This window comes from Mugil cephalus, chromosome 15 (genome assembly GCF_022458985.1).
Source record: "Mugil cephalus isolate CIBA_MC_2020 chromosome 15, CIBA_Mcephalus_1.1, whole genome shotgun sequence".
Lineage (NCBI taxonomy): Eukaryota > Metazoa > Chordata > Actinopteri > Mugiliformes > Mugilidae > Mugil > Mugil cephalus.
In genome coordinates, this window is record NC_061784.1 from 17619972 (window position 1) to 17633919 (window position 13948).

The 13948-nt window shown below is 39.3% G+C and overlaps 1 protein-coding gene across 2 annotated transcripts in view; it reads right to left on the minus strand.

The window, feature by feature from the left end:
• Positions 1-217: 217 nt before the first annotated feature.
• capn5b (calpain 5b) overlaps positions 218-13948 on the minus strand; it is a 46812-nt gene continuing 33081 nt past the window's right edge. The window contains exons 9-14 of one of the 2 annotated variants that reach the window (XM_047607863.1): positions 13716-13838; positions 13433-13629; positions 11719-11840; positions 11542-11592; positions 9905-10041; positions 218-7114 (exon numbers count right to left, since the gene is read on the minus strand). In XM_047607863.1, coding sequence (XP_047463819.1) covers positions 6932-7114; positions 9905-10041; positions 11542-11592; positions 11719-11840; positions 13433-13629; positions 13716-13838 — 813 coding nt within the window. In that variant the 3' untranslated portion in view covers positions 218-6931. The remainder of the gene's footprint in view (positions 7115-9904; positions 10042-11541; positions 11593-11718; positions 11841-13432; positions 13630-13715; positions 13839-13948) is intronic. The other variant, XM_047607864.1, reaches the window with a different exon arrangement.

The window sequence follows — 13948 nt, forward strand, 5'->3', positions numbered from 1 at the left end:
GTTGGTACTCGGAAGAGAATGGTGGAAAAATTAATGAATCAGCATTTCCCTCTCTGAGCAAGTTATATATTTACATTGTTGCTTTTGTTCACTTATTTTCTTCAGCTGACTTTGTTACTGACTTTATTTCCCATTGTTGTTGTGTCGTTTACATTGTTCTATTTATATTTTTGTTACATCGTTCCTTTTTCTTATTTTGCACAAATGACTTTTTTTGTAAAACAATTGTTAAAAGGAAAAGGAGTTTAAATTGTTTAAATTTTATACTGTTAAATTGCTTCATATTGTAATTGATTAAGAAAAAAATAGGTTTATTTGCCTAAATATTTGTCCTGTATTTATATATTATCAAGTAAAAAGTATTGATATCGGTGATACTAGCCCTGTATTTACTTGATATCGGATCAATACCAAAATTCCCAGTATCGCCCACCCCTAGTTTACAGCTCTTCCTAGCCTCCCAGCTAACAGTATCTTCCTGCTTATGAATGATGAATACTGCCACCTGCTGGTGTGAAGACAGTGCGTCCTATCTGGTGCATTCAAATGCAACAGTTTAATTCAATGCTATAGCCAAAGGATCATGTTGCAGCTAGTTTTTTTGGTGTCAGTTTGGTGCGTCCGTACCATAAAACCACCTGCTTCTTGTCTTCATGCTAAGCTAAGTGTCTGCTGGTACAAACGTGACAGATGACTATTACCCCCCAAATCTCTAAAAAGTGTGAGTCACCACTTCAGTGAGAGAAATAATCAGAATCTGTAACTAATTCACACAAGATATGAAAGAGGTAGGAAAACGATGAAAGGCTTCACTTGATTCCTCTTAGTATTCTTGCTGATCACTAGAGGTAGTGGACAAGAAACTGTCTCCTATTAAAATCAATGTCCAGGATATAAACATCCATCATAAACATGGATCCCCTCATAATAACCGATAAGTCGAGTTGGTGCTACTTTTATATACATACTGTATACTGCAGGTTACTGAATACAAAATATTAGAAAACCGGATACTGCTTGGATGCATGCAAGTGTGCAACAGAAGCCTTTTACTTCACACAGTATGTTTATCAAAGTAGCAACGGCGGATTATGTTTTGTTTTTTTGTTTTTTTTTTTAAACGACACTCCGAGAACCAAAAAATATATATTCTGTGATTCGTAATGGTGCGAGCAGATCCGAAGCGATTTTTGCTACATGCACTGGCATTTTTGGATTCGTACAAAAGTCACCACCGTCGTGAGAAGTTCAGTGTCATCCCAATGGGTTCTTCAAACCTTGCTTTGGCGAGGCCATGCGGACGGTATATACACAGAAGACTGATTAGCTTGTACGGCCTCTGTCAAAAAGGCCAGTCAAGGTCCAAACATAATAATAATAATATATATATATATATATATAAAAAAAAAACTAACTCCGACCCAGTCTGGTCAGTAGTCCGGTATCTGGAGTTTGGTTTGTGTGTGTTTCTGTGTGGTGGTTAACAGTGAAAGCCATAACACTTTTGGCGAAAGGATCCAACAATGTGCAACGATTACATTGAGTAACCATAGCAACGGCGTAACACTCGCTCCATGACAAGGACAAAAACTAAAGAGGCTGTGAAGTAGAGAACAAAACATTTGTCCAATGTCTCTCTCTCTATTTTTTTTTCTTTTCTTTTTTAACTCACACTTCGTCACCCACAATGCATCAGTTCTCAATAGACCATTTTGTGTTTTTGGCACATGAGCAGAAGACGCATGACTCACTCGTTGAGTTTGACACGCTGTTATTTTGGCTCCTTACTCTTGTGATTACGTTACTACCGGGACTCACTCACTCCCGTGTGTCTGACTGTGAGTTAGCTCAGGTTTAGATTAGATTTCAGTCATAATAAATAACACAAGTTGTCGCTGTTCAGAGCCTGAAACCTCACATTTCTGAAAGCTTGTGTTATCACGTAACGTGGCACATTCATGAATAACACTCACTTGCTACCACTTTTCTCTCTTTACACTCCAGTAAACAAATATTTTATACTTTATAATTGATTTTTAGGACATTAATACATTCATTTACATATAGTATATACTAAAAAAAAAAAGTGTGCAGCTACACTAGCTAAATGCTAATGGTAGCATGGCAACATTTTGATGTTTAGCAGGCATTTATCATACGCTAACATGCTAATAGTGTTTATGTTAATTAACCTACTGTTTGGCTGAGATTGATGCCGCCTTGAATTTTGATTGTAAACAAACTAATTTAAGTTTTTGTCTGACAATGGAAGTAAATAAAAAAATATTACAATTCACCCTGAGGGGAACGTGATCAGACACATGGCAGATTATCTGGTTAGTTACTGGTAGGACTTTAAATGTCAGGGGGACATGAACATCCATTTAAAATGTCATGCCGACCAACCAAATGTACGATTAGACTATTTCAGTGCTTATCTAAATTGGGGGCTGACTAATTTATGACCAAATCTGACATTAGCATCCTGTTTAGCATGGTGAAAAAGAACTGTTTAAGTGCCTGAAATGAATAAAAAAAGAGAATTATTTTGCCAATATACAGGGTTAAGCCACAACTACATCAATTACAAATGAGTCTATTCATTATGAGACAAGTCGGAAAATCTACTATGTTGGAAAACTGGCCGCTGAACTGAGGTTAATTAGATTAGAGGATTATATAATTTCTATAAAGGACGAATATAGCATCAGGGTATTCATTAACGCTGTACAATTCAACTAAATATAAAACTCTAACTGTTTGTACTCCAACCACTCACAGAGCTCAAAATCATGTATAAGAAACATCTGTCAAATACTATTTTAATAGCTACTTACTTATTAGAATAATATCAGCTACTCTATACGTTAGGTCACTTATAATCAACACTTCAAACTTCATATTTGGGGCTATGTCACATTTTTTTTGTTTTCTACATGTAGATAAAACTAGAATTATATCACACACACTTACATGGCTAATAATGAACTGTTCTACAGGTACCATAATGGCATTTCATATTGTTATTCATGAATGTACCACAGAGCCACCGTCAACATTAATGTACTCTCTTTGTAATATGATATTATGGATTATATCACATTATAGTTTGGGTTTTATTAGGTCCAATCAACAGTTATTACTAATAGTATAATAATTTGTAGTATTTATTGCAGTATTTATGAACCCCCAGTTTAGTTTGCAGTCTTTTTTTGGTATTAGCTACCAGCTTGCTAGCTACTGCTTAGCTAGTCGACTGCCTTTCTTACAATAGAGACATCTGTTTAATCCTTAAGAATTGTGCATTGTTAATGGAGGATTGTTGGGCTACAACAATAAAAAATTAAGTGATGCATTTTGTGTCCACCTATGGTAAACAAGCTGAAGACTGGAGGGTACAAAAGACATTGTGGACAAATCGGGTCCCTGACAATTGATCGGTTTCTGCGGTAATTAGGATGCAGGGTGATGTTTGTCTAGTTAATGCCAGTGTCACTCCAATTTCTGCCTTTCATATACTGGATTTACATTATATTCAAGTCACAAAGGTGAGCAAAGATTTGTGAATCCTCTAAGTCTCTTCTAACTCTTTTCTTTCCTACTGCTTTATGGAAGGACGGTCAGAAACAACCTCTTCAGCAGTTTTGTTGGATAATTTACAATAAAAAGTAATGTTAATACAATTCTTTTCGTTTATAAACCTTCAATATACAACACCTAGCCACAACATTAAGACCACCAGCCTAATACTGTGTGGGAGATCTGTTTTGTTGCAGCACATCTGGTAGACACTCGATTGGTTAGACCTTTGACATTTTTCTATGTTTTTTTGAGTTGTCTTAAGCAGTTTTTGTCCCGTTAGGTCATATTGTCCTGTTAAGTATGGCTGCTGCCGTCGAAGAGTGTCGTTGCTATGGGGTAAGAGAGACTAAAGTCAAGAAGTAACATCTACATGTATGCCAGGACCAAAGGTTTCCCTGCAGAACATCGCATCGTAACGAGATGACCGACTGTGTTCCACTTCAACTCTCGGTGGTTTTAATGTTATGGCTGATTGGTGTATATGGAAGCGTCATTTGCAGCCTTTGGTTTGGGAAACAGGCTTGAGTCTTTACACCTTCAGAACAGAAGTATGTTTTAGCCAAAGATTACCAGATATTTTATTTTTTAAAAATCGAAAGCTCCACAACTCCAAATCACTACATCCATGTAGCGACCAACACTTTTGGCACTAATAACCTCCTGCTTTAAACCCTTCAGCTATTTGATTTTGAACATATTCACAGTATTGACGTGAAGGGAGTCACAAAGAGATTCCTAATTTCAGCGCACTTCAACGAGTGTCAACAACAGGCTTCTTTCTTTTTCCTGCATGGTCCGTAAATACACCAGCAACTCATCACGCCTCAGCTTGGCACTAGACAGTCTAACACCGAGCTAATATGTGTCAGATCCAGCCTTAACGTCACTTAACTCACTTCCCGTGAGACTGAAAACAACAAAAGAGCACAGAGAGAAGATAAATAGCACCTAAATAGTAGTCGACTGCTGCTAAAGTTCACTGATGCTAGAGGCCTTATGAATGCATCACTGTAATACAAGACATAACTGTTTCAAACCGATTGATATGATCAGACTGACATGAGGTGCATTAGTGTAGACATGCTGACTGCTCAAAACTAGCATTTCCAAGACTTTTGAGATAGAAAGAATAGGTATATATAGTAACAATTTAACAGTACAATACAAGGCCATGAACATATTGAAAAATAACCCATGCAAGACACATTTATAAAGATGCTGTACACAAAGATGTGTGACCAATTAAACGTCGTGTGCGACAGTTCAAGTAATGAAACAAAGGCGCTGAGAAAAAAAATTAATAAATAAATAAATCAGGAAAAAACGGACTCGATAGTTTGTCTGAGATTCGTCCTCTAGCGGTTACATTCAAAGGAAACGTCTTGATAATAATAGCGGCTCACGTTTTAAAATCTCTTCATGAAACACAAGGAAAAGGAAGATAAAACTAGAAAATTTGTAAAACCTAAGATTGCACTTCTGAATAAACACAAACGAGAATTCTCTGTCACAAATAAAATTAAAATTAAAAACAAAGAACAGATGGCCACACGATTTACGCGAGAAATGGTTCATCAGAAATACTGTAGATTATATTGTACCAATGTTGGTTTGATTTTCAAAACCATCTGAAATCAAAAGTTCGTTCGTGTTGTTTTCCTGCTGTGGAAGCCAGGACCAAGGCGATGGCACAGGTTGTTTGGCAGGACGTCTCCTCCGTTAGCGTTCCCTTTTTTGTTTTCTCATCCTCGAGGGTCTTTTTTTTTCTTTTTTTTGTTTTACTTCACAAAACTGAGTAAAGTGCAAGGTGTGTTTTCCCCTAAAGGGCCCTTTTTCTGTTCACACCTTCTCTCGGAGATCATTTTTCTTGCAGATACAACGTGGATTGACACACACACCCAAGCTCTCTTACATACTCCCACTTGGAGCCATGCCGAAACTAGCGGGACACGCACACACACACACACAATCGAACGTTCACACAAACACACACACACACACGCCTGTTCCCCCGTCCCACAGCTGCTGTCTTTTTATCTGATCACGTGGCGCGAGTCTTCGGCCTGGGCCGGCAGACTCAAGTCAGAGGAAGCGTCAGGCAGTGGTGTTGCCATTAAGATAATGATGTGGCACAGGGGGTGGTTTGTAGCTAGGCTTGGGCCGGGCCGGGCCGGGCCGGGCCAGGTCAGGCCGGTCTGAAAGGGACTAAGAGAGCGGAGGGCCTGGCTCCTCTTTGGTCCCATAAAGCACTTGATTTATGTCAGGGTGAATCGTTGTAATCCGCTGGGCTGGGGAGGGTGTACACATATGGACGGATAAAAAAAAAAAAAAAAAGGAGGATGGGTAGCACTATCAGAAGCACCGGCTGCTAAGCTACGACGGGAGAGATGTGCAGCACAGGCAGAGTTTCATTTTTCTTTAAGCCATGCAATTTAAGAGATCGTCCATAGCAACCGGCGGCGAGCGTCTAAGGGAGGTTTTTCGAATGGTGACGGAAGACGGGAGGTAAAGACTTCACACACGGGCGCACTCTCGCAGGACGGACACGGGAAAGCTCTCAGTGGAGGGAGAGAATAGCTGCTGTTGGCTTTTTCGTTTGTAACGTCCACAGTAAAAAGTGACAGACAGTGCTGCTGCATGCTCTCTCCGAAAGCACCGGCAAACTGCTGAAGACTTGAGGTGTCTCGGGTGGCGCCGACTGACCGGGCGGGAGGGATCATCCACCGATGGAAAAAGAGCACACGTGATGTCGACGCGGAGGCGGGAAAACGATGGCGGAAAGCAGGCTGCGATGCAGGCTTTGAGAAACCGAAAGTGGAGGCGGTGCTAGTACCGAGGACGGCTGATGCAGAGACACTAGTGTTGAACATGAACCCGCCGTCTCTTCGAGGTCGGAGAGACAGACTCAGCCTTAAGGCAATGCATAGCCCTTGGAAACATTGGCACATGCATGAAGGGTGCAGAAACGTCTGCAATATGTACTCTATGTGCACGTGTACGAGTTCGTGTTTGTAGTTTAAGGTCGGAACAGATTCGATCAAACTTTTTTTAGGGTTGAAAGTGTCTTTTTCTTGAACGGCTGATGGAGATTCCGGCAACAAAAACTTGCGACAGAGCCAATTATAAGAAGGAAGTGAAGAACGTGTTCAAAGGCCGTCTACGCAAACACTAAATATTGTCTATGGACCAAAAAAAAAAGAAGAAGAAGAAGAAGGAGGAAATAGCAGGTAAACAGGAAACGAGACGCGCAGAGAGAGAGAGAGCAGAGGGTGGTGAAGACGATGAGATGCGGGCACTGGTTCGAACGCCACCTCGCGCGTCGATCTTTACGGCCGCACGCAGGGTGGCGTCAGATGTTGGTGAGCATGGTGGAGGTGATGAGGCGCACAGTGAGCGTGCCCGGGAGGTCGTTGTCCTGCCGGCTTCCCTTGTCGCGCAGGTGCAGGGTGTGCTGCTCCTGCCGCTCGTTGGGGTCGCTGAACAAGATCACCTGACCCAGGAAGGTGTCCACGATCATGTTTTTGTTGTAGATCTGTTCGCCGCTCGTGGGAGGAAAGGCGCGGAATCCGGAAAGGGGAAGGAAGCGGGAGAGGGAGGGGAGAGAAACGACAAAAGGCGGTAAGCACAAATGAGAAAGCTGCAGGAGGAAGAACAATTAAGATTCGATAGGAGAGTCTGAGGCTGAGGAGAAGAGAAGGAGGGCGATAAAAAGGTTTCAAGTGCAAGAAGCAAAAATAATAAAGCTTCAAAAGGCACTTCAGAAAAGAATGAACTTATTAATTATTGATTAATAACTTATAAATTCCAAAGGCCCTGAACAGACCTGATGTCTTTATGATCTGAGCACGAGATATGAGCCAGCTTTAGTCACAGGTCGGGACGCACACATTAAAGATTTTTGCCTCATTCATTCAGAAAGAGCCACACAATCGTTTTTTTTTTTTTTTTTTTTTTTACAAATGATCACCAGAAAAGGAAAGAGCCCTTTAGGTGATATCTAATATCTTTACCACGATGCACTACAGAGACAAATCATTCCTGCCTGTGGACATCAGTCTGTGCAGCTCCTCCCTCTGAGTGTCAGACACTCTGGATAAAGCTCATCTTCTCTTTCTTTTCATATACTCTACATATTTCTTTATTAACTTATTGGACTCTGGACTCGCCGTGTGCAATAATTTTCCACTCTGCAAAACCCTATATTAAATTACTGTTACTACAGAACAACAACTCACACGGACACATGTTCACTTACACCTCACTTGTTGCTCTTTCCTGAACACTAGTACACTTTGAGTAGGAGCTGCTGTAAAGAAAAGTAATTTCCCTTTTGGGATCAATAAACTAATTCTGATTCTTTATTAACAATGAGAACCTTTTAAAATATCTTGTCCTCGTAGCTGTTAACTAAATAAATTATAAATAAATCCAATTCAAGCAAAAAAACAAACAAACAGAAAAACAACAGCAAAGTATCAGCATGTGGTTAACCATTAATGTTAGGTTTATTATATGTGTATTTTATTACACAACACAAAACTATCTCAGATCTCGAGATGCATTTAAAATATTAGGTTTTTGTTGCTGAATTCTAACTATTTCTGATCCATTTGTCCTTAAAGTTTAGTACAGGCAATGTATTAATTGTATCCTTATTAAAGTAAAAGTATGATTAAACCGCTAAAGTTAGTTTATGTGTGAGTTATTGTTTGTTGTCTTTTATCTTTATTCTCCGACTTTCCCACTTCTGTTTTATTGCACTTACTTATTTTGATATAAGTTTGTAGATAAATTTACTTTTGCACAAATGGAGACTTGGCATTTTGGCTTTTTTTGTTTTTTTTTTCATTTAGTATTTTGTTCACATTGTTATTGGAGCATCTGTTAACAAAAACATTATCTATGCAAAAAAAAATAATTAAATATCAGGTGTGAACAAAGTATTTTCAGCCGGTCACTTGTGATCAGATCAGTGAGAACACATTCAAATAATAATAATAATAATAATAATCATAAATCTGAACACGCAGGTTTATTTTGGTTTAATTGCCTTGTAAATATGTGTATTATGTATTATATGTGTGTGCTATGTCGTTAATAGTAACGTTAATAGCGTAATTGCCTAAATCATATTTGAACGTTTTCAGAAAACAAAAAAAAAAGCCCAATTTTTATTTTTTATTGATAGTAGGCTAATTAGGCTGAGTATATATGTATTTAAAGGTTAATGTAACCTATTGTCACAAGCATCGAACTTTCAACAACTCCATAAAGTGGACCAGTGCTTATTCATTGCACAGTGACCTTTGAAAGCAGGAGCTGCCCCTTTTCCCCCAGCTGATATTTGATCTTTAATTAAAAGCAATCCATTTGCAGCCCCCTCCTTTTCCATCTGCCTGAACTTCTCTCCAGAGACCATCAAACTGACCACGATCATCAGCCTCTGGAGCTCCTCCTCAATAAACTACGGTGCAACAGTGACTTTTAAATGGAGCTTAAATCAGAGTCTGGACTCAGGGCGACTCCCACTCAGCCAAACCAAAATGGAAAAATTAAAAGCAGAGATAAATTAACCTGTTGCTGCTTTGAGTCCTTCAATTGTACGCTCGATGACAAAAAGAAATAACGAATTACAGGATTCGTTTAAGTTGTCGCTGACGACATTAGAGGCTCTTTCATCCGGCTGAAAATTCAACAGAGGGAAGGTGCAGACGGCCGCACGGCGCATTGCAAATAAAACCATTTCACAGCTCTGATTGAATAAATGCAGCCTCGTATTGCTTCTCATAACGACCCCCGGCTCGCACATGTTGCCCGATATTGAGCCTGTAACTGATTGGTTATGGATGTTTTATAGATTTCTCCAGAGCAGCCTCACTCTCAAAATGGGTGCAGCTCTGGACGAAAAGCAGCCTCTACAGTCAAGCATCAAATAAACTATTCTAGCTTTTTTTTTTTTTTTAAACTTCGCTTTTATATGAATATTTTAATGTCTTTCCACAAATGTAGGAAATATATTCATGCACCAGCGTTCGGTTGAAAAGTACTGCTCCGTTGTGCCTCTTTTCCATCACAGTTAGCTGAGTTAGTTAAGTGACTCTGAGAGAAGAAAGAGGTCGTTAAAAATGTAAAATGTTTACGAGATGTTTAGGTTTACAGACGTGCCCTTTAGAAGTGCTTTCTGATGCGTTTACTGTCTCCAGTGAAATGCAATGAAATGAAAATACCTGAGGAAATGTGGAGCGCATCTTTAGAAGAAAAGAAACAAACAAAGAAGCGGAGAACGTGTGGTGAAGCTACGGTGGGAAGAGGAACAGCTCACCTCCACGTGGATGCCCTCCTTGGGTTTCTTGCGGTAAAACAGGCCTTTGATGTCGAAGTTTGGGCACCGCGTGTCCTTTTGAACTGGTGAACGAACCCTTTCTCCTTCACAGGTGATGATCACGTACGGATCTACAGCTGTGGAGGAGGGGGAAAAAGTCTTTACAAAGATATATATCATACAGGCGTCTACATCAGATTATACTGCTTAATTATTAAAGTCTATTTAGCTGCTGTTACTAAAACTACTGCAAATTAATTTACATGAATAACATTTGGTCAATAAACACCTATTTGGCTTGTGACTTCTTAGAACTTTAGTTGTTCAGTTAAAGAAATATTTCCATCTAGATGGTTTTATTTAGATAAACATTTGAGGCTCCAAAGGGTAAAAGTATTAAAAAGTTGCTGTTTTTTTAAATATCTCGATGAAAGAAGAACAAGTGACTGAACCAGATGCATCATATTTAATGAAGGAATATAATGATATAATGACTATGGCAACGTTTTACTGCAGAACAAATACTTTTACTCATTTAAAGTGCGTAATAATTTTATAAATGAACTTTTTATTTTTAATTGAGTCAACTCAAGAAAACAAATACAGAAATCAGATAGTGAAATATTTCCTGGTCACTCTAAAACGGGAGAAACATGACCTGAAGTTTTATGGTTTTTAGTGTGGTTTGCGACATCATCACTAATAAATATCGGTGTTTATTTGTCTTTGCTTTTTTGTGTTTCCATCCTGATGGTAGTGTACTTCCTTTTAAGCTTTTTACCTTTGTTATGTTAAAACTCCAAATTGTCTCACAATATATTGTACACAATTCATTTGAGGATTGACAGTCTTAACAATATTAGTTTATTTTTATTGTATGATATTTATTCTGAGCCTTTTTCTTCACTGTTTGGGATCCCTTCACATATTAACCCTTTAAAACCATGCAGTTTCTGAATTACCGTAACTAAAGTGTAAAGTGTTTTGGGCTATTGACAGAATTCAAAGTATGGCTGAATGCTGAGAGGTTGTGCTTTTTGTCTGGAAAACCTTCGTGATATTTCAAGGGTATAAGTGACTTCATTTTTACCAATAAATTCCTCCAAACAACTCTCTCTTCCTGGGTCTTGCAGCGGTGCCTCATTATTACCGTAATGGCAGCTTTTTTTCCCCAGAAGGCGCAACTTCCCAGTGTTCAGCCACACTTTGAATTTCAGTGAGTTACGGTAATTCAAATACCGCAAGCCTTATTTTTTATCTAAGTCTATTTGTTTGGGTCTTAACGGGTTAAAATGATGTCGTGTCCTCCCTGTATTTGCTGGAGTGTTCGCTTAATTATTATTAACTGATGAAGAAGTTTCTTCATTTGCTTGTGTTTTGTCTATTTGCATCTCTGCCACTGTCACACAGAGACTTTTTACACTGACGTATTTGTGTTTTTAGTATCATTTTACATGAAATATTAATAATAAACATCTGAAGTATTCTCTCATTTTTGAATAAAAAAAACATCAAAATTTTAAACACGGCGACTTCAAGGATGAGCTAAAATTCTACACACAGTGAAAGATTTAAAGGGCAACCACTGTTTACTGCATCTAAGTGTCTAAGTACTTCAGCAGGTGGCGCTGTGGTACCTTGTGCTTTGTTCAGGAGTCTGTTCTTTTTGGGATTGAGGTAGTGCAGCTCTGCAGAGATTTATAGGGGGTTTACAGTTCTTTACAGCACATAAATCACTTGATCATCAATGCAATGCACATCACTCAATATCAAGTGAGGTCGCGGTCGCTAACCACTGGCCGGAGAACGCCTACCTCCATTGGAGTCCTGTCCCTGCAGACCCTCAGCGTTCAGTACATGGACCTGAGTGACCAGCTGAGGGTAGCCACACATCCCCGTCCAACATGTCTGAGGAGGCTCGTCCAAAGTCAGCTCTCTGAGGACACGCATGGACGCCGGTTAGCGGTCAGATCTCAAGTGTTGGCTCGAGACACATGTGACGACTCTTAAATGCCAGATGTGAAGGCTTAAACTTGTGATGTGATGTGATATGAAGAGGGCGTTAGCAAAATCAAGCAATTATCTGGCCAAAGTCACCGCTGATTAAACACAACTATAAAGTAGGTGTTTGTGCGGGACAGAGTTCATTATGTTATTCCATTTGCCGTAAATCCTTTCAGTTTTATTACCTCAGAGGGAAGCGTCTCTTAGTAGTAAATGCTGTGAAACTTTGCCAGTTTATAGGACACAACCCAGAGAGAAAGGCTGCCAAGCTCAGCACTCTTTCTACTGACAGTAAATACTCTGGAGTAAACGATGACCTGATGAAATTCAAGCTACACCTCTGACCACTGGATTTAATTTTTTTTTTTTTTTTTTTAATTCCAAAACAGTACTTGTGAAGATAAAGCAAAGGTGCAAATTATTTATGTTTGTAATCTGTTGGCTGTGAGATGACTGACATTCAAGCAGATCAACCAGCAGTAAGATTAGGGTTGCAAAAAACTTTCCATGGGAATTAACGTGATTTTATAGGAATAAAGTGAAAATTATTAAGTCAGGGACATAAATATAGTTGTAGAAAAATACACTGGAGCATAATCTTGGCTAAAACACTCGTATTTGATGTGAGTGCAGTTGAGTACAATATGTTGTTCCTCCATCACAGCAGGGACGTAGTGCACTACTCCCTCCAGAGCTGTTGAGGCTTCACCTCCTACATGCATTGTTCATTCCTCCAACACACGCACACAATGATTTCTAGAATTCTGAACGAGCCCACAACACAGATACAGTGTTGAAGTCACACATTTGAGCCAAAGGGCTACATGCAGTCAAGTAAGTTTTGATGATGATGTGATGTTAGATGATTTGATCTATGGTGTTAACGTTTAACTAGCAAAATCTATTGCTAGCTTACTTGTAAACCAGATATGCTAAATGTAAGCTAGCTAGCATCATTTAATTGAAGAAGTTAGCTTATCATGATGCTAGCTACCGCAAAATGTGATGCAGTTTCTTCTGCCTCCTGCTGGATGGGTTTTATGTAACCACACAAGATTTCATACATTAGTTTAAAATGTTTTTGACCTTTCCATTAGTTCCGCTCACTATCTACATATTTGCATTTTTTTGTCACCTTATTAAACAGAAAAATGCCACGTACGCTTTACAGCGCGTGGAAGCATTTCTCACCAGCTAAAGTTGATGGAAAGTCTTTGTTTATGTGCAAATAAGCTGCTTTAATTTTGAATTAGACTTTGTAGACGGACGGGGGAGCTGTTTTTTTTTGTTGTTCACTGAAACAATTGTTTGTTCGATTAAAAAATGAGCCTAAGCTATTATTATCTTTATGCAGCATGTCCTGCTTATGGCAAAATAAAATATTTATGTAGGTATATGACACATATATGTTTCTTCAAATCCCAAATTTCCAGTTAATTGGCATTAATGTCATAAATTCCACTAAAAATTTACCGGGAATTTCCGTCCTTTTTGCAACCCTAAGTGAGATTATCACACATTTACTTGCAATCTGAAGGCACATCAGTGAAGACTCGGAGCAGGAAGTCGCCCTGCTGCCCCGGGTCAAAGGTTGTGGGAATGATGACATAGCGGCCCTCCTTCAGCTCCTTCCTGAGGAAGACGCAGCGCGAGTTGATGTAAATGGAGCCCGCTACTTTCTGCTGGGCTGAGTGCATACGGTACTTCCGATTTAGCTCTACCTGTGGGACGAGAAAGGAAATACCTCATTGATTTGCTCGCTGGGTAAAGATTTCTCCGTGTTTGTGCACGTCGTCTGTGTTTCTACCCGGTGAATGTCGAAGCCTATAGCAAGGTTTTCTGATTTGCCCTCTTTGGGTGTGGCTCTCTTTTCTTTTTGCTGCAAGCAGATCAGCACCTCGTCCTCCACCTTCTTCACATCAAACACATACTGAGAAGAAAAACAAAAAAAAAAAAAAAAAGAAAGAAAAAGGAGGACAAAATGTCACACCGCAGATCTGGGAACGCACATCTCGGTACACAAATAAATCATGGGCCGAC